This window comes from Arvicola amphibius, chromosome 2, assembly GCF_903992535.2.
Source record: "Arvicola amphibius chromosome 2, mArvAmp1.2, whole genome shotgun sequence".
NCBI classification, from domain to species: domain Eukaryota; kingdom Metazoa; phylum Chordata; class Mammalia; order Rodentia; family Cricetidae; genus Arvicola; species Arvicola amphibius.
This window is the reverse complement of record NC_052048.2, coordinates 115,406,654-115,427,547: the sequence shown is the minus strand read 5'-3', so window position 1 is coordinate 115,427,547 and position 20,894 is coordinate 115,406,654. Positions and strand designations below refer to the sequence as shown.

At 46.7% G+C, this 20,894-nt stretch overlaps 1 protein-coding gene across 1 annotated transcript in view; it reads left to right on the top strand.

The window, feature by feature from the left end:
• Prkce (protein kinase C epsilon) overlaps positions 1-20,894 on the top strand; it is a 523,658-nt gene that overhangs the window by 324,027 nt on the left and 178,737 nt on the right. The window contains 4 exon segments of the mRNA XM_038319964.2: positions 2,019-2,148; positions 14,646-14,788; positions 17,275-17,371; positions 19,858-20,057. Of these exon segments, the coding sequence (XP_038175892.1) occupies positions 2,019-2,148; positions 14,646-14,788; positions 17,275-17,371; positions 19,858-20,057 (570 nt within the window).

Below are 20,894 nucleotides of genomic sequence, written 5' to 3'. Positions count from 1 at the left end.
GGAAGGAAAAATAACGTACCACCCGGCAGCTGGCTCTCCTGACTGCTGACCTGGGATGATAACCTACAGGACATTGTTACTGCATTACTTTTACAAGACGATGGGGAGGGAGATAGTGCATTTACTGCTCCACTTCCTTCCTATGAACATTCCGTTGACTATTTACTGGGCACTTCCTTTGTGGCAGGCATTGTGCCCAGTCCAGTAGAAGCAAAGAGCTCATATGCCCAGACTTCAGAGTTCTCACAGGTCTGATGGCCTGGGAACCTCAGGTTTCTGAAGCTTTTCCTCACTCCTGAAAGGGAAATGTCCCATAAGACTCTGGGATTTGTACAGTAGCAAGCTGAGATTGGAAACACACAGTTCCCACTTAATCTGGCCCCTGATGTTTTCTTCTGTCTTTGCTGGCAGATTTAGCAGTCATATCCCCAGTGATGCATGCCCCTAAATGGCCAGGATCTCGAGTGGGGCTACTTAGTATGGTGGAGTGGATTACCTATCTGGTTGTCCCCATTCATTGGCAGAGGTCACGGAGTACCTTTCCACTGGGTGTCTAGTTTTTGACTTTGTTCCTCTGAGCCACTGTTTGCAGTGTAGCGAACACACTGTGTCTGCACACACACCACAGACACTTGCAGCCTTAAACGCTTCTTTCCCAGCATTTGGGAGACGTCTACTAAAACGGGCTCCTACTTTAATAGCAAGCTTGAAGCCAGCTTGGGCCACATAGAAAGACTCCATCTCAAAGGAAAACTAATCAGCTCTGATGATGGGCTTCTTGGACCTTTCCTTTGCCACCATGAGCACTTGGCCAGTCGCGTGTCTCATGTCTGACCATCTGCATACCCCTTGTTGTTGCAGGAAGCAAGAACACCCTGTCTTCGTGTCAATTCTCCTTTCATTTCCTCTAATCTTACAGTTCTCTCCCTGCCCTGTTCTTCCTCCTCTGTTTTCTCTGAGAGTTTTGCCCATGTGCACTCCACAGTAGGAGTGAATATATGTGTGCTGATACCCACATGAGTGTGTTCACTTGCGTGTGGGCTGTCTTCGTGTTTGCTCCTCCTTAGGACTCTGGTATGACGATGTATCTCCCATCGTTCTCACTGTTCTCTAATACCTTGGAGTTACTGGGTTTTTTTTTTTAATATTTTTTAAGATTTATTTTAGTTTATATGGTGTTCCATGCCAGAAGAGGACATCAGATCTCATTGTATATGACTGTGAGCCATCATGTGGATGCTGGGAATTGAACTCTAAACCTCTGGAAGAGCAACCAGTGATTGTAAACTCTAAGCCATCTCTCAAGCTGCCTGGAGTCTTTGTTGATCCCAACTGAAATTCATACATCTGTCTCCAACCCCATAAGGGCCTCCTGATCACATGGGCCAAGCTTCTGTACCTTTCTACCTTAGTGTGTCATTCATTTATTCATTAAATTATTCCTGGTGGGTTGGCTCCTTTTCTTATTACATGTCTACCATTCAGAACTATAGGACTACAGCGGGCACAGTGACCTCATCCAACCTTAGGAGTCAGAAAGGAAGGTGCATGGTTGACACTCTGATAAATCTAAGGTGGTGGGCACAACTGTTCTCGCTATACCTGGAGAATTTTTACTCTGATGGGATTCTAATGGATGGCCCGTGTATGGAGGAGATACAGTAGCATTCTGGTACCATGGGAAGACTGGCTGTTTCAGGGAGCCGAGTGACAAGGACCCCTAGTCATGGATTCACACTCTAATCAGGGTCTGCTCAAAGGGGGCCTTTCCGTGCCACATTCACCTGAGAATCGAGGATACACTGTACACACCCTCTCCCTGACCATAGAGTCATTGGCGTCTTCATCTCATGGCTTCCTGCCCTGACTGGGAAGGGGCGGGTTCGTGTGGCTTGCAGGTTCCCTCCGGGGGCCTGAGAATCCATCCAGGAATCCAGGGAGCAGTCAACTTCCTAGAGGAGCTGGGTGCTGATGTTGTGTCTTCCTGGGTGCTCATGCTCTGTCTTCCTGTCCTGCAGGTGGGCTCCCAACGGTTCAGTGTCAACATGCCCCACAAGTTCGGGATCCACAACTACAAGGTCCCCACGTTCTGTGACCACTGTGGGTCCCTGCTCTGGGGCCTCTTGCGGCAGGGCTTGCAGTGTAAAGGTGAGTGTCGATCTTCCTGACCCCTCAGCCCAATACCCATGTGCCCCCCTCCTCTCTCCTTTTGTAAAAGCATTCTGTCCATATAGCATGACTTTCTAAAGTGGGGTTCAGATTTGCCTGTAGCATTAACCCTTGATAAACCATCGTCCCCTGACTGGGTACCTTTGAAGACCTCTCTTTCAAGAGAGTGGCCGTGAGTGTGGAGGAAACCTGGCCAGGAAGATGTGGCTGTGCCTCGTAAAGTGGCTAGTAACTCGGGAAAAACCAAATGTTGATTTAAAGCAAAGAGGCAGTGGGCCAGAAGAGAGGGCGTTATTTTTAGGGTTGATTATTGAAGGAACAGGTCTGAGTTGGTGGTTGTCTCTCTCCAGCCTTGGTTCCGAGCTGACTCTTGGAGAAAATCATGCTAGGGCATTGTCACCTAAGATGTCTTACTGATCCCCCCTGGGCTGGACATAGATGGCCACAGTCCCATGGCAGAAACTGAGGCTCAGAAGTGAAGTGACCTGTATATAGCCCACAGCTTATTACCAGAAGTGGGGCTTGACCCTTGCATCTCGGATTCCTCTCTCTGTTCTATGCCACCTGCGAACTTCCATAGAGCGTGCTGGGTGGCCCCAGTGATTACTCGTGAGTGTGAGAAGTGGGGACATAGTCAGGAACCTGAATAAACGGTCCAGTTCTGTATGGTCCACAGTACCCACAGTGTTAAACAACCACAAATAAAGCAAGATGTTTTCATGGAGAGTATTTTTAAATTAGGTTTTATTTTTTTGTCCTGATTATATTAATCAATAATAACCATTTTTAAAGTATAGTATAGTATAAAGAAATAAACAAGATATGGACACACTGATCACTGAAGGGATTTTTACTGACACTATGGACATTGTAAATCATGGTTGCAGCAGAAAGATATTAAAGGACTAATTCATGTCTAGCGTGACTAGAACAGGAGAACAGGGAGAATGATGGAACAGTCTCTAGAATGGTAGTGTGGGAGGGACGTCAGGGTTGGAACAAAATGATAAATTTGACCTGGAGATAGGAGGTCCCTGAGGAGCATGCCCCTGGAACATGGAGTCATTTCCTTGCTGGCCATTCTCGTTGAGCCCAGTGAGTGAGTAGGGGCTGGCTTCACATCTCCAATGATAAGTAGAGTAGCTATAGAGATGCTGCCCTCTGGTAAGGACCTCGTGTGAAGAGAGACGAGTTAAGGATGCCTTCATGGCCTGGGGTGGTAGATTGTAGCATAAGTCTGCAAAGGCAACAGGAAGGAAGGACCATATGGAGGGGGAGCAAGGATTAGAGGGAAGTACACACCTCACACACACTAAGAGAAAAGCATTCTCATGAAAATGAATGCCCTTAAGATTCTATCTAAGTTAAGACATGAAACATGAGCTCCTAATGAGAAGGCCCTTGGCTATGCAGGAGGGACACTGGAATGCGTGTCAGGTGCACTAGGCCGGAGTGAGGATGGAGAGGCAGTGTTTTCAAAAATGTTCTACAGACAGGGAGAAGGTGATCATTGAGAGGCCGAGGAGACAATTCATATACCAGTGGCCCATGTGGGTCCCCATGGAGCCTGGTGTAGTTCGGATTTTCTTTGGGCCACCATCCAGCTCCCAAATAAAGACACAGAAACTTATATTAATTATGAAAGCTTGGTCTTTAGCTTAGGCTTGTCCCACTAGCTCTTATAACTTAATATAACCTGTTTCATCTATATTTTGCCTCGGGGCTTTTTACTTTCATTCTGTATGCTCTGCTTTCCTGCTTCCTCCGTGTCTGTCTGTATGTCTGGCCCCTGGTCTCTCCTTCCCCTCCACTTCTTTGTCACCTTCTATCTCTGTTGAGCCTTAGATTCCTCCTCCTCCTTACTCTCTCTGCCCAGAAGTTCCCACTATACCTTCTGCCGAGCTATTGGCCAGTTAGCTTTTTATTAGGCCAATCATGTGCCTTGGGCAGGCAAGGTAAGCAAATACAACACATCTTTCCATAGTTAAACTAATAATCCACAGCGGCCTGGTCCTGCTTCATGCTCTGGTCATGGCTTTGCCCTGCTCTCCTGCTCAGCAGGCTTCCCAGGTTCTCACCACTGTAGGCGTGCTGGTGGGCCATCCTAGGCTAGAGCTCACCTCCTCTGCTGCATATGGTCCATCTGCGGCTCTGTGGACTCAGCTTTGGGTGCCGCTCCTACTCCTGGAACGGGTCCTAGTGTTTTCAGTCAAACAGGCTTCTTAAGAACGTGAGTCTAAACAGACAGACCCATGCCATCGCCCAGGTCACGCTGTGAGCCACGTGAGTGCAAGCGTTGCGCGTTTGCTCTCGTCTGTCTAGGGTGAGGGGAGAGTACAGTTATATCTCGCATCACTCAGTGGCAGCGATTTGGCTAAGAGTGTTATGAAGAGGCCTTGTCGCTGTTGTGCAAACATCACTGAACAGACTAGCAGACGGCAGTGGTTGTGATGAGCCTATGTGACGTCACCTCCCAGAACCCCCGTGGTCTATGCCGTGTGTGGTCAAACATGAAGGGGATGCTATGTACTATGTAACTCTGCTGCTGTTGAATGACAAAGAAGCAGAGAACTGACTTTTGCGCAGTGAACCCCAGGGCTTATAGCCAGAAACCTGTCAAGGGCTGCCCTCTGGGCTTTGGATTGTCCTTTTTCCTGCCCTTATCACAGAGGGACCGGGTTCACACAATTACTGGGCAGTCGGGCCCCTCAAGTGAGGACAGGAAAATGCCGGCTCTAAGCAGGCAGATGGAAGGGTCCAGTCATTTCATCGCCTGCCATTCCAGACTGAGCCGAGTCTGGGGCCCTTGGCTCTAGCTCCTGCTCCGTAGAGCCCAGAAACCATTAGCAGCAGTCTAGAAATGGGCTGCCAAGGATCCGGTTACTACTCGTGTATAACCGGCTGTGGGCCACTCATCCCTAGGCCACTTAAACCCATCCATTCCTCTGCCTGAGCACGCCCACTTCAGTATAGCCACCCCTGACGTCAGAAGACACCAAGAAACAGTTTAGTGGTGAAGCCAGATCTCCTTCATGGGCTGCAGTCTGGCCTGCAGGGCTCTGCGAAAGCCCTGTGCTTCACCATGCCTTCCAGAGTCCTCTCACTACATCATAGCTGTGTGCTGAGGTACGAGGAATGTGCGCTTTGGGAAGACCTAGCTTGGAGATTCTCACCGAGCCCCAGCCTCTCTCTGAGATCCATCTCATTTTGTCTCCCCTTCCCCCACCCCTGAAGCTTAAGACTGAACCCAAGGCCTTGCCCTTGCTAGGCAAGCACTGAGCTAGATTTTAGTAACTGCTTTGGTCCCAGGCTGTTTGCCTGGATTACGGCTCATGGTGTCTGCAGGGGGCGATAGAGAGTAACAGACTTCTAGGTTTTTAGAGACTGTGCTGGGCTATATGGGTTGAGAGAAGTCCTTATGGTCCTGGTTTGGTTATTGCCTGCTTGGGGGACCATATGCCTTTTGAATGTAACAGAAAGAGTAAATGCAGCCACATGCTTCAGAGGATGGCTCTGCAGAGTCAAGCAGGTAGACAGATCACCCCTCCTCCTCTTTCTCCTGCCCCTCTCCCTTTTCTCTCTCCTCCACCTTTTTCTGAGACAGGGTCTCAGTAGTAGCTCAGTCTAGCCTGGAACTTGCAATCCTCCTGCCTCAGCTCCTGAGTGTTAAGCATGTGCCACCAGGCCCACCTCTGTTTTCCTTTTTATACAAAAGTGATTAGGATATTTAAAAGCATAAAAGAACTTTGATCAGTTTCAAAATTCAGGCCTTTGCTATTGTTTTAGCATCTGGACCCTTTGTCCATAACTTTTTCTTCATTTTTGTTTTTAGAATTAAATGCACACTGGTAATAGAAAGATATGTCATTACTGTGAGCGATTCATGCAGACCTAAGAGGAAATGCATGTATAGAACATAGTGTGCTCTGTGTTGTCTTTATACTTCCACCGGAGACTTAACCACTATTAAAACATTTGCTTTGGGTCTCCCAAGCCCTTTTGTGTGCATTTGTGCTTACCTGCCATAGCTAAATCACCCCCACAGAAAGCGCTATTGCAGCCCAGGCAGGTCTAATCACCTCTTCAGCCATGGAACTGACACTAACCCCAGGAGGTCAGCTTGCTCCTAAAGAATATTTACTAGTCTGCCCCTTCTAATTGTGAGCCTAGCCTTAATATCAGCGTGGAAAAGGTGAAAACAGAAAGAACCCCCCCCCATAAAAAATTGTAGAGCATAATGCAGAGGATGCATGTGGATCTGTGTGTCCAAATTCCAGGCCAGTCTGGGAAGGCTCTGCATCTGGGGCCCCACCTGCACATGGTGGGTGCTCAGAGCAGCAAGGATGGAAGCTAAGTCACAGGACAACAGTGGCTCTTTAAAATAGACAGATAGCCCCGCCTGAGCAGAGTGCCTCTTTTCGGCATCTCCAAGAAGTCAATGCAAATGAATGTTGCAGGTAGTTCAGGGTTGAGTCGGGAGGAGTTTGGGGCTATGGTATTGTTTGGTGTTCCCTCATAGTGCCCCCAACACCCACCCCGACACCCATGCCCGTGTGGGTGTGGGTAGGTGTGTGTACGCCCGCACATGTGATATAAGTGGCTCAGTCACTTTATGTGAGTGTAACTCGGGTTTCTTTTGTTCCAAGCTGGGACATCCACTTCAGTTTTTGGTCTGCTACCTCCTGGTGTCATTCCAGCCTCCAGGACACGGCCCCCGCCCCGCCCTGCGTTCCCACTGTGGATATCTGTCACTCAGTACCCCCATGCCTAAGCAGCTTTATTCCGGGCACTAGGCTTTTCAAAGTCCTTTCTCTTCCACTTCCTCAAGTTCCTTAAGCTGTCCGAGTTAACTGGCGTGTGGTTGGATATTTTGTCAAAAGAAAAGTAAAGTCTCCTATACAAACTCCAGTTCAATAACCTGCATACCCAAGTCCACCCTGGGGAAGGACTGATCTGGTATGTCAACACCAGAGGGCGCCAGTGGTTAAACTGTGCTGAACAAGTTAGTTGCTTTGGGGCAAGGGAGTGCTGTTCCAGGGTTGTTGGAGCAGGACAGGGAAAGGTGAATGTTGCTGAGGTGGAAGGGGTAGAAAGCCAAGCAGAGCAACGCGTTGTGGCCTGGACTGTGTGATCCACCTGAGGATGCTATCTGGTCCAGATCAAAGGGCAATGTAGGCTTCTCTTCCTCCTCCACCACATGTGCCACACTGTCTTCTTCCTGGGACATCTGTTCAGCCAGAGGTTCTATGCAGTGCCCACTCTAGGCCAATGATCACGCTCTGGGGCAAGCGAGAGGCCCAGCTCCACCTGCTTGGTTTCATTTTAGAAACAGTTTATTTTTGCAGACCTGGGATTTTTAAGGAGTCTGCGTTTCAGCGCGAACCTGAGCAGACGTGTTGAGATCCTTATAGAACCTTGTCTCCACACATGTGCAGGCCCCACACATGCACAGGCCCACTGAAAGTGCTCCACACCGGAATGGGCCATTAGAGAGCACCGACGAACATACACCCACATGTCATTATCATGTAAAGTCCACAGTTTACGTCAGGGCTTAGGGTGAGCATGGGAACATCTGTAAGACTGGACAAACACAAAGTGACAAGAATCCAGTGTAGTAACATAAGAGGCAAAAGAAAGACATCACTACCCTGGGGACCTCTGTGCCTGCTCAGCTTCCTTTCCCATTAACCCTTGTGTTGATGCTCATAGTTTTGCCTTTTGCGGAGCCGTACGACTGGTGCAGTGCAGCCTTTCAGGTCGATGCTTTCATTTAGTAAAATGTGTTTAATATTCTTTTCCATGTTGCTCCATGGCTTGAAGTCTTTCTTGTTAAGGCCAGTCAGTAGTGGAGTATCTAGATATACCAAAGGCCATTTGTCTGCATTCAGAAGCACCTCTCAAAGGCATGCACATCTGGAAGATTCTAAATCCAGCTGCCCAAACATTCAAGAGTGTAGGCAGAAGTTTCTGTCCTGCCTGCCAGGTCCCAAATAACTACATGGAGATTTCTTATTAATTATGAGAGCTCGGTCAATAGCTTAGGCTTATTTCTAACTAGCTTTTGTAACTTAAATTAACCCATTTCTATGAATTTACTTTCTGCCTCATGATATCATTACCTTTGCTCTGGACTGCCTATGCTGCTTCCTCTGAGTCCTGCATCTCCTTGCCATCCTGCCCTTCTTCTTCCCAGCATCCTCTGTGCCTGGAAAATCCTGCCTAGCTGTTGGCTGTTCAGCTTTTTTATTAAACCAATAAGAAGGCCCTTAGCAAAGACACATCTTTAGAGTGTACAAAACGATTATTCCACAACGCATGAGCAGGTTTTTGATGTGGACATAAAATTTCAATCCATTTGGGTCTACTGAGTGCCAGATGTGTAGCTGCTGGATTACATGGTAAATAGGATGCTTTGTTTGGGGGAAAGAAACTAAGAAGATGAAAATGCTGCTGAGCTGTTTGAATAGCTAAAATGACTATGCCATCCTTCCCTGCCCCTCAACTACCAGTGAATGGGTACTTTTATACCTCACATCTTCACCAGTGTCTGATGTTGTCAGTGGTTCTGGATTTTGTCTATTTTAATATTAATGGGATACTGTAGTGCTCTCTCTCTCTCTCTCTCTCTCTCTCTCTCTCTCTCTGTGTGTGTGTGTGTGTGTGTGTGTGCTGCATGCACATGAGGACATGAGTATGTGGGTGTGTCTGCCTGTGTACACATGCGGAAGTGGAAACGGTACTTCAGATACCTTCTTCTATCACTTGCCACCCAGTTGCCTTGAGGTGAAGTCCCTCTCTGAGCTGGAAGCTCACCGTCCTCTCTAGACAAGCTCTACGGATCCACTTGCCTCTTCCCCAGTGCCGAGATTACAGGAAAATGCAGCCATGCCCAGATTTTTGTTTGGTTGCTAGGGACTTGACCTCAGATTTGCCTGTTTGTAGACAAAGTGCCCTTAGCCTCTGAGTCGTCTCCCCATCCCCTCTGTGCTGCAAGTTTTATGTCAACTTGGCACAGGCACACAGCAGAGAAGAGGGAGCTTCAACTGAGAAAACACCTCCTGAAGATCTGCCTAAAGGCAAGCCTGGAGGGTATTTTCTTAATTATTGATTGGTGTAGGCGGGCTTAGCCCATTGTTGGTGAGGCCAGGCCTAGGGTAGGTACTGGGTTCTACAAGAAAGCAGGCTGAGCAAGCCATGAGGGCCAAGTCAGTAAACAGCACTCCTCCATGGCTTCTGCATCAGTTTCTGCCTCCAGGTCCCTGCCCTGTGTGAGTTCCTGTCCAGACTTCCTTCCTCGATCAACTGTGATCTGGAGGTGTAAGCTAAAGAAGCCCTTCCTCCCCAAGTTACTGTGCTCATGGTGTTTCATCACAGCAACAGAAACCCTAACCAGGGCACCCTCTAATTGAGTCAGTGATTCCCTAGTGATACACAGCATGTGCAACGCCTTCATGGATTTGCCATCTGAGTATCTTTGGTGAGGTTTCTGCCCACATATTTTGCCCAGTTTTAATTGAGTTGTCCAGTTTTGGGTGTTGTCTGTTTTGGATCCTGGGCGTTAATCAGGGACATACTTTGCAAATACGTTTCTCCAGTCTGTGGCTTATCTTCTCCTTTGATTGATGGTGTCTTTTGTAGGGCAGAGGTCTTGGATTTTCATAAAGTCTAGCTCACCACTAGTTTCCCTAATAAATCAGATCTTTGACATCATATCTAAAAAGCCAAGTCCATACCCAAGGTCGCCCAGATGCCACTCCCCTGTTTCTTTCTGGAAGCTACACAGTTTTGCATCTTATATTTTGGCCTATGATTCATTTTGAAGAATGTAATCTTATGAAGAGTGTGAGCTCTGTGTCTGAGTTGAGGGCTTTGTTTGATTATTGTTTTGCAGTTGCATGTGTGTATCATCTGTCCCAGAACCATTTGTTGAAAGAACTATCTTTACTTCTTTTATTGCCTTTGTTCCTTGGTCGACTATTGAATAATTATGTTTTTGTGGGCCCCCTTCTGGGCTCTATGTTCTGTTCTAATGTCCACTTTCTTTTTTGTTAATTCCATGTGTGTGTGTGTGTGTGTGTGTGTGTATGTGTATATATGTGTGTATATATGTATAGCTTTACAATAAGCCTTAGAATAAACGTCTGTCCTCTGACTTTGTTCTTCAGCATTAAGTTGACTGCTCTAAGCTCTTTTACCTTTCTGGAATCAGTTCATTGGAATTGTATCAAGTTTGTAAGTCAAGTTCAGAAAAGCTGACGTTTTATAACTGTTACCTTTTCTATTGTTAAGACATCATGGCCAAAGCCACTGATGAAAGAACACATTTAATTGGGCTCACGGTTGCAAAGGGTTAGAGTCCATGATGGAAGAGGGAAGGCATGGTGGCAGGAATAGCTGAGAGTGCACATTTTGATCCATAGGCGGGAAGCAGAGGGAACACTGGGAATGTCTTTTCAAATCTCAAAACTCACCCTCCAATGACACACCTTCTTCAACGAGCCCAGTCCTTCCCAAACAGTTCCACCAACTTGAGACCCCAAAATTCAAACGTGAGCCTAGAGGGGCCATTCTCATTCATATTCATTATGCATACTTCTAATGCATAAATATGGAATGAATCTCTACAAATTTAATCTTTAGGTTTTTAATTGTAATTTCATAGCTTTCCTCATATGAACCTTATGTATTTCACTTAATTTTTATGTAAGTATTTCATTTAGGAGTATTAATTTAGATAGCAATGGTTTCGGTTTTTAAATCCATTTATTCATTGCTGATATACAGGGAATTGATTGACTTTTTATATTAACACTGTCTGGAACCTTATCATAACCAATTGTTGGCTATAGGAGTGTTTGTCTCTCTCTTTTCCTCTCTCCCAGCTCTCCCTCCTCTTTCCTTATGCCTTCTTCCTCTTCTCCCTACTTCTTTTCTCTTATTTCTCTACTAGTTTCTATTATTTCATGTTTTCTATAGACACATTTACATCTGCAGACTGAGGTTTTCTTTCCTCTCTTTTGGTGTACATGCCTTTTGTGTCCTGTTTTTGTCTGACTCTATCAGTTAGGATCTCCAGACCAATGGCTAGCAAGGATTAGTAAGAAGAGGTCTTGTTCCAGATGTTGAACCTGCTTTGTATACCTGGAATAATTCTACTAGATCATGTCATTTAATTCTCGATTAGATTTAACTCATTGTTAGATTAATTTTTCTATTGTTTTGTTGAGAACTATTGCATGGAAGATCTTGCTTTGTGGTTTTTTTCTTTTGCTTTGATATTAGGGCTCCATGATAAATTATGGAAGGTCTCCTCTGCCTCTATTTTCTAACAGAGACTTTAGAGAATTAGATTTCCTTAAATGTTTTGGGCCCGGTGCTCTCTGTTTCAGAAGGGATTGACTCTGCTAGTGGCGGAGCTATTCCTATTAGCTTTTTCTTCTTGTGTGAGCTTTGGTAGATCATGTGTATCAGTCTGATATTTTTCATTTCAGATGTATTAAGGATTTGTGGAGGCTGGAGGTATAGCTCTGCCTATGATGCAGAAAGTCTAAGGACAACAATTGTGTTTTCTCTTTCTCTCTTCCTTCTTCCCTGACAAGAGGCTCAATGATTTTCTAAAAAAAGCAACTTTTTCTCAGTTGATTTTGAATTTTCACTTCAGTTGCTTTTGATCTAATTTTTATCTTTTCCATATTCTGTATTTAATTTGTACACGTTTTCTCGTTTCTTGAACAAAAGAGTAGATGACTAGTTTTAAGGTCTTTTTCTTTTCTGATGTGTGCACAGTTGCTGCCATGAATTTCCCTGTGAGTGCTGCTTTGGCTACATGTCACTCATATTGATGAGCTGTACTTGCCATTTCAATCAGTCCTGGGAGTCTTTCTCGTTAGTTGGCAGTGTGTTGCTTGTGATCCTCCAGTTATCTTTCTCCAACTGACTTCTAGCTCTGCTCCACTGTTCTAAAATCAGGCATTGTATACATACTGTAGACATTTTTTGGAATAAAACTTAAAAGTATAGCTTAGTCATCCTACAAAATGAACTCTGTTGACTTAGAGCTGATGCTCCCAACAAGACTGTTTCCAGTCCAACTCAGTGTCTGCTTCTTGGTGTTGTGTTTGCTTGATGGTTTTACTCCCTTGGAATTTCAGCTTCTGTGTGGAAGTCAAGGACCCTCATTTTCTTCCCAGCAAGGTAACAGTACATGTGTACTTTGATGACATAGTTCCTCACTTACTGACATTTTGGTTGTGATCCTCACCTTTAATGGCTGAGCCATCTCTCTGGTCTGCTTTCCCATTCTTAAAATTATGGTTTGTTATGTGGTCACCCTTCTCCTGGACCTCCTCCATCCAACTCTTGTGGAGAATTCCCAGGAAGAAGCCCTGATTTGCGTAGTACAGCTGTTTCAGGTTCTTGCCATGGTAGTGCAGAGACAGGTGTTTCACTGGGAATAGCGTAGGGTGCTGGGCAATGGTCCCAACTTCCATGGCTCTAATAGCCTGGAGCTCCTGCCACCACGTCCACTCTAGCCTCAGACCTATCGTAGGCATGGTCTAGCCCTGGCCCTAAAGCCTGCTGTCCATCAGGTAGCGCTGGACCACTCCTGGCTTCACTGGCCTAGCAGAGAGCATGCTTACAGCCCCAGAGCTGGAGTGTAGCAATTGACATCTCTGTGACTCCTCATGAATAGCTGCCTCCCATGCGGGAGCTCCTGGACCTAGCTACAACCTTGTATACCTCATCTTCTGGTCTGTTGTAGGCCAGGATGCAGAGTCACACTTTCCAAAACAGTTTGTTTTAAGGCATTTTATGGTCCAGCGTGTGGCGTGTAAATTGAACGTTTCATGTATGCTTAAAGAGTGTGTGTCTTCCTGTTGGGTGAAATAGTCAGTTATATCCAGGTTATTTGGTATCTTTGCAGCATTCAGCTACATCCTTGATGATTTTCTGTCTTCATGAATGTGCCTCTTTGGTAGTACAGTTTTAAAGTCTCCAGATATAATAGTGGGATCATTGATTTTTCATTCACTTACTGGCTATATTTGATATTCTCTTGCTAGGTGCATACATATTAGGGATTCTATCTACCTGGTAAGCTATAGTCACTGTGCACTGCCCCTCATTTACTAAAGTGACTTTCCTTGTTCCAAAAATTTCTGTATCTAAAGTTAATATACTGTGGTACAAGGAACGGATTCACTTTAAGACCTTCATGGTGGGTGATGTGACCAAGAGCTCCAGTGGATACAGGGAGCACAAATGGAACTAGGTGATGTATGCTGTCATCCCTATGACAGAGTTTCATTCATAAATTAGATACAATAAAGGTTAATGACAATAACTAGTAACAGAACAGAACAAAACATTTGTAACAGCGAGCTGTCAAGAGCCAGCATCACTCCCTTTGCAGCTTCGGGGCATCATTGAGTAAGATAAGCCTGCCATTTCCCGTGTGATAGTTTCAAGTTTAGACATCTTCCCAAGCCACAGTTTGGTTTGGAAGGTAAATGGAAACCTTTAGAGGACATGTCTCTTTAAACTGCTCCCCCACTCCCTCCATCCAAGATGGAACCCAGCGCTCTGCACGGGCAGATAGGCAACCACCCTACAATCAAGCTATGGCCTCAGCTTCTCTCAAAACTTATTAGCCATGATTTCCAACGTCCTTGCCGTGAAAGTCTAGATGTGTCGCTCCATGTTTTTAAACTATTTTGCATGTTTCATTATGTCCTGTAATGCTTTTCTTGATAACCAGATCAAAGGCGTGGCAGTAAGTGCTCCGTGACACAGTGTCTTATAGGTAGCTTGTGACTGTGGAGTGTAAACCCCACAATGCTCCCAAGCTCCTCTGGCCTCAGGTAAAATCGGATGGCAGGAGTGGTCTGGACTTAATGTTTCTCCAAGGTTAGTTAAGATCTGATAAAACCCAGCAATAAAACTCAAACGAGCTGTCTCTTCTCCTGGCAAGCCTGGGGAAGATGAGCAGAAATGCTCTGGCCTGTTTCAGGGCTGTTTATTTTCCTCTGGCCCTGTTGGAAGTTGGCTGAGTGTCTCCTGTGATTACCAGGGAGCTCGCTGGATCATGTGACCCACAACAGAGTGGTGTGGAGACCATATATGTGGCATCCATTCGGGTCTAGAATCAAGCTTCGGTCAGTGAAAACAAGTGGGTTCTTATAGAGACAGTATCCTGTTCCCCAGCGGCAATGCAAATGTGACCTCTGCTTGTAGGAACAGCCTATTGCAAGGGAGTGGGGTGGGCAACTAGAAACAGCTTCCAGACTTTCTCTGCAAGGTGGCTGGCAGATGATTGTAGTTCTCTGAATTGGGTTGAGTGATGGTTTCTCTGTGTATATTTCTATTTTTCTTCATTTTTCAGCCTCTGTCAGAAGAACACGTATTCTGTAATTTGGTAAGGGTCACAGTTTAGGCATGAATATTGGATGTCTGTCCTCTCTGATTCCTTACAGTCTGCAAAATGAACGTTCACCGTCGATGTGAGACCAATGTGGCTCCCAACTGTGGAGTGGACGCCAGAGGAATTGCCAAAGTGCTGGCTGACCTCGGAGTTACTCCAGATAAGATCACCAACAGCGGCCAGAGGAGGAAAAAGGTAGGGACCACTGATTCTGGAGCTTTCTCTGGGCCTGCTTCTGAGAGTACTCTGGAATGGGGGATGTAAGATTCCTAGGTTTAGGCTTCAGATAGTCATAATACCGTGTGTATGTGTAGAAAAAATAAAGACGCCAGTAACATGGAAGTCTCATTATACCTCACGACTAGAGAAGAGGGAGGGGCGACAGAGCAAGCCTAGAGTTAGGTATGGGTTAGGGGACTCTTAGGTGATTTAGCTTTCTGCGTGTCCACGAAACCCTGGGTTCAATTCTCAGTAACACAACAGAGCAAAAACTTCACCAGAGAAGACAAACCTTGACATGAGGACCTTGAAGTCCCTTCTAGAAAAAGCATGACCCTTTAGACCAGTGGTTCTCAACTCTCCCAATGCTGTGACCCTTTAATACATTTCTTGCCTTGTGCTGATCCCCAACCATAAAACCAACCATAAAATTATTTCTGTTGCTACTTCATAACTGTAATTTGGATATTGTTGTGAATCAGTATGTCTTTTCTGTCTTTTCTGGTAGTCATAGGTGACCCCTGTGAAAGGTCACTTGCCCCCCCCCAACACACATACACACACACACACACTAGGGTCAGTTCCTTCAGACAGCAAGCCATTGCTTGTGCCAGCTCTCTCACCGAGCTACCTGGGGAATACTTAAGGACACATGACCTTTTTTTAGAGACCCAGTCCCTATATATGCATATGCCATTCCAAGTGCCACTTGGAATATCCGGGTATTCTAATGTGTTGTTTTTGCAAGTTAGGGCCTATAGATGGAGACAGAGATAAAGGCATTTCTAGTGAGTGCTGCTTCAGCAATGACCCCCTAGTCTAGAAAACTTAAAAGGCCTTTGGAAAAAGTAGGTTACGAGAGAAGCAGAGCCACATTATCTGGACAATGGATGCTGATTAGGGTGTGGCACCACCTGGCAGGTGTCAAACTTCTTCAAGTCCTTGTCTAGAAGAGCAAGTCTGCCTGTAGGTGCCGTGCGGCCTTCCCTCCTCAGTGTTCTCCCTGTACTTGGCCTGAAGACCCTTCCAAAGAGCCTACATTTCCTGCTCTTCTTGTCAAACCTGCCTGTATCTTTTCCCTGGTACCCCCAGAAGAGATTGTTTCCACTGATGAGAAGGACTGTATATCTTTCCTCTTTTTAATGGTCTCTCTTGTCTTTCCAAAGAGCAAAGTTGTTATGTAGGCCCTGTTAACTGTTAACTGTGAGGCCTCATACATGGGGTGACCTCTCTAGGTTACGTGAATCCTGCTAGGAAAAAAAAGAAAACAAGCTTTGTTTGTGTCCCCAAGGCACTGGAGTTACAAAGCAAAGTGGCCAATAATACTTGGGCCTCCTAAGAGGCAGACTATGTAAGGATGGGGGTGCCAGTGTGCCATTGATGAAAGCCAGAGCGTCCTCCGGAGGTTGGCTTCCCCCTGCTGGAAGGACGAGCTTTCCCTGGCAGGGGAGATTTAAAGAGAAATTGCTCTGCCTGCATTCTTTCCTGCATTTGCCTTCACATAGACTGTGTTTCTGGTGACAAGGTGCTGTCTATTGCCTTCCATTTGAAGACTTGCATTTGTGGGCTCATGATGACAAAGGGGTCAGCCTGGAAAATGTAGCAGTGAGTCAAGAGGAGGCTCGGGGACTGTCATCCAGCTATAGTCACGGCAGTGACAGTCCCGACACAAAGCTGGAGAAAGCCAGGAGGTGGGATTAGTTGTATGATGGAGGGAGATGTATTCTTGGTCAGGAGCTAAACTGTTTGCACGGGTCTCAGACCTTTTGCTAGAAAAGATCTTTGGGAAAACCAAGAGAAGAGGGATCAGAGACCCCCGTGCTCTCTAAGTTCATACTGGCACTTAAGTTGTACATGCCAGCGCTATTCAGGGAAACAAATGTTACTGGGAATCTTCCATTAAAATAACCAACAGGCTTGACTCCACCTGAGAATATTTACAGAGATTATTTGCACGTCAGTCATGTATATTACTTGGTGCCGGCCACTGGGGGCAGTGGGAGTACTGGAAAGTCTGTCTGAGTAGAGAACACTACATGCACAATGTGCACCCGCAGACGCTGTTATTGACATAAAGGTGAATAAGATCCTGCATAAACACCAAACAGGTGGTAGAGCCAGTCGGTATCCCACTGACTGGGTTGGTGAGAGTGTATTGTAGAGATAGTTGTGAGGGTAGGGATGGGGAGAGAGGTGTATGTGGCAGGGTTGTTACTGAAAGAATAAATGAAGCAGGGTTTGCTTAACAGGCCACCTGTTTTGGACAGGATAAATATTAAGGCAGGGAAATCCTCCGTGGTTTGGTTTCCACTGAATTGGCTCGTGATACCTTATATACCTGCTCCAGTTTGATGGACGTTGCTGCCCCCTCCCCCCTTTACAGCTCTCTGCATGGTGCCTTGATATGTTTGACATCACTTGGCCTCCTGTCTGATGACTCTCCCATTTTCTGTCCTTTCTAGCTCGTTACTGGTGCTGAATCGCCACAGCCAGCTTCTGGAAACTCTCCATCTGGGGATGATCGATCCAAGTCAGCGCCCACCTCCCCTTGTGACCAGGGTAAGACTCTCAGATTTGCCCCATACCTCTTATCTCTGTTGCCTGTTAATCGGCACAGCCAGCAGCCTTAGTGGTCCCCACACACCGCTTCCTTGTTGATATGGTAGTTGTTCTTGCATGCGGCAAGGCTATCTTGAGGGCGCTAGCTGGAAGTGCTTGTCACCTTTGTCCCCGCCAGCCTAGATTTAGAGGGAGTTCTGTGTGGGGCTGAGGTTTGTTTCTCCCACATTCTTTCCTCAGTTTCAGGTGTAGAGACTAAGAAGTCTTGCTCCTTTACCCATCACCCTGGCATTCTCTCTGGACCTCGACGTGTCTGTATACTTGGTTTACAACCTCCTCGTAACTCTAACTATGGAACCCTAAGAGTTGACATCAAGTTGAGTTGGGGGTGTCTCCTCCCCTGTTCTTTGGATGAGCAGATGGGAATAGAAAGATGAAATTTGAGAAACAGGAGGGAGTCAGCGCTGGGCCTGACTTCCCTCTGGCTTCATTCTAGATGCATTTCCTTCTGATTAAATATGCCTCAGACAGTAAGTTCTGTGAGCATAAACAACAGGAATGAGTTTTTGGGTCCTGAGGTGCTAGGATAAGCATCCCGTCCTGGTGGCAGATGGGTCCCAAACATCCCTGGAAAGAACTGCATGTACCTGCAAGCAGGAATGGGTTCACAGGATGGTGGTCCTTCTTGGCATCCTGTTTCTACTATTTCACTCACACCAGCTCTATCCTGATGCTCAGCCCAGGTAACTGGCTGGGAGGTGGAAAGTTGGGTTGGAAATGCTTGTCCTGAGACCAAGAACTAAGCTGGCGGCTGGGCCAGGATCTCCCCTATGCTATGACCTCCTCATTGGAGGTCAACTCTGTATGTCAGCATTGAGTTCTTCTTACTCAAGAGGGAGCAGAACAGTTTTGGTGGCCATTTGCCAGTCTTAAGACAACAAAACAATCACCCTCAGCTCATCTTCCTGTGGCTCTGACTCCCTTTCTTTGCCTTTACTTCATTCCAGAAGAGGTTTCACTCACTGCTAAGTAACCAGTTTCCAATCTCCCTCCCGGTCAGGCATGCATTTGCAGTTCCCCCTTCTCATTTCAGAGTGTCCTGGAATTCAAAGATAGGAGGTCTTAGGATAAATGGGCCCAAGAGTGAACCACCCGTGGTTCCCAGGCCTGTCTCTTGCTTTGTACTGTCCGCCTGTGCCTCCTGGAGCCTTTATTCAGACAGATGTAGCAGGCCAGCAGGTACCATGTTTCCCGGACCGATATGAGAACTAATGGATGGGAAACTCTCTTAGTAATACAAGTGCCACAAAACAGATGAGTCAGGAGCTGTCCCTCCTCCATTGTAAGACATTTTTCTTAAGCTTTGGGGTTTTAGATCATCTGGGTTATACCTTCCAAGATGCTCTTAGCAACTGAAGCCCAATGAGACAAAAAAATCATACTTTGGAGTGAATGAGGTAAGTAGCTAGGCAGCTGCTGAATCTGTCATCACGGGATATCTGTAGACTAGGATGATGTCCTTCCACCCGATATGAGTTCACTCCAGGTCCCCTGCATGGGTCCTTGTGACTAAAGTCCTAGACAGGAGGCAAAGACCTTCCTATCCAGAGGTGCTGCTCGCTCATCTGTCCTCATTTTGTGGGGTAAACACTCGCTGCTCCCGCCTGTGAGCCCTGTTACTCATCAGAATCTGTTACTGAAGGTTCATGTCAGGACACACATTCTGCACAGATGAGTGTCATTTTCGTGAATGAATGTCTAACTATAATAGACCCTCTTCAAACAGAAAAGGCCAAAGGGCTTCCCAGAACTATCATCCCCAGGTAATTTAGGTCACATAATCCAGAGGCTGCAAGACCATCTCACAGTTGTGAAATTGGACTGTAGGATTCATGCCCCATCAAATATGAGTTAGAGACATGCCATTGTGGGAAGCTTTCCTGTTGTTAAGGATAAGCCTATGGCTCGTTCCGTGAGGTAGGTTTGTGTGGGACTAGTACTCAGAGTAAAGCCAGCATCAAGGCCAAGTGAAGCCCTTTAGAAGTCAAAGGCTTCCTAGTCCCCGCGAGTGAGTAATTCTGTCACCAGTGATGACTGTGACCATGGCTTGTGAGGGTTGTTCTCATCTTCAAAGGAAACTTGAAGGGAAGGGTGCCTGTCGCCTCGAAGTCTGCAGAGTTCCAGGGAAGACAGGAACTCCCACCGTACCTCGAATCATTGCCAAGGTTGCGAGGAGGCCTTCGGTGGCAGTGAACCTGGCCAGTTCAAGAACTGTGTCCTCCCCTTTGCAGAATGGTGTCTTTTTGTCCATTAGGCACCAAAGGAAATGTGTTCGACAGATAAAGGAGCCGAAGGGGATGTCCCCGATCTGCTGCTGTGAACGGCTAAGGGAGGACTGAAAGCTCACGGGTTCTGGATATCATGTCTTGATGTAAAGGGCTCATGAGGGGTCTTCTAATTGAGCATCTTTATCTCTTTGGCCCTAGAACTAAAAGAACTTGAAAACAATATCCGGAAGGCCTTGTCCTTTGACAACCGAGGAGAGGAGCACAGAGCATCGTCATCTACCGATGGCCAGCTGGCCAGCCCGGGCGAAAATGGTGAAGTCCGGCAAGGCCAGGCCAAGCGCTTGGGCCTGGATGAATTTAACTTCATCAAAGTGTTGGGCAAAGGCAGCTTTGGCAAGGTCAGTGGCACACATGTGCAGTGGTGCTGGTTTCTTGGGGGCAGTCTGGCCAAGAATAGCTTATCACCTTTTCCTTCCTTAAGGAGTAAAACGCCTTGCTGATGGAGGGGGCAGTTCTGCTCTTGGGTTGGCTGTGGTAATGTAGGGTTGTCTTCTCTGTAGGATCCGGTTCTTCTCTTTGGTCAAATGGCAAAAGGAGTGGAGGGAGGGAACACACCGAGAGGCTTCCTGTGAGTGACAGGAACTCCTCTTCCCCCTGCCAATCCCATCTGCCTGGTCTCCCTTGTACAGAGAGCCAGCTGAAATTCTGCTCTCTCGGTTGGAAGTCTTGGAGCATGAACTCTCAGCCCCTGTCCTCCGGGAACTTCAGATTGAGAGCATACTTTACCATGTAGGAATTTGGAAGCTGAATGTCCTGTCCTTTAACTGATTTTCCTGGTGCTTTCTAAATGCTCTGCTCACCTCCATGTAACAAAAGAACTGGAGGATCCTGTGATGGATCAGGGGCCTCTGTCCCTGGGACAGATCCCTGCTCTCCGCTGCAGCAGACCTGGGCTGTGCCCTTCCGCATGCTCAGTGATAGGCTTGAAATGCAAAGATTTGACTTTAGAAAGACTAAGACAAAGAGCCCAGGAAACTGGGAAAGCGGTTCAGACTTCTGACTGCCCCCTTGTCCTCCCACTTCAAGCTGTGCCTGGGGCTAAGGGAGTTGCCTTTTGGGGACCTGTGGAAACAGGACCCTACTTGGGGACCAGGCAGCTCAAGGAATCACGTGTTCTTATGTGTCCTGGGTTCTAGGAAGCAGTGCCCGTGAGTCAGTCTGCTGCCTGAGCTGAA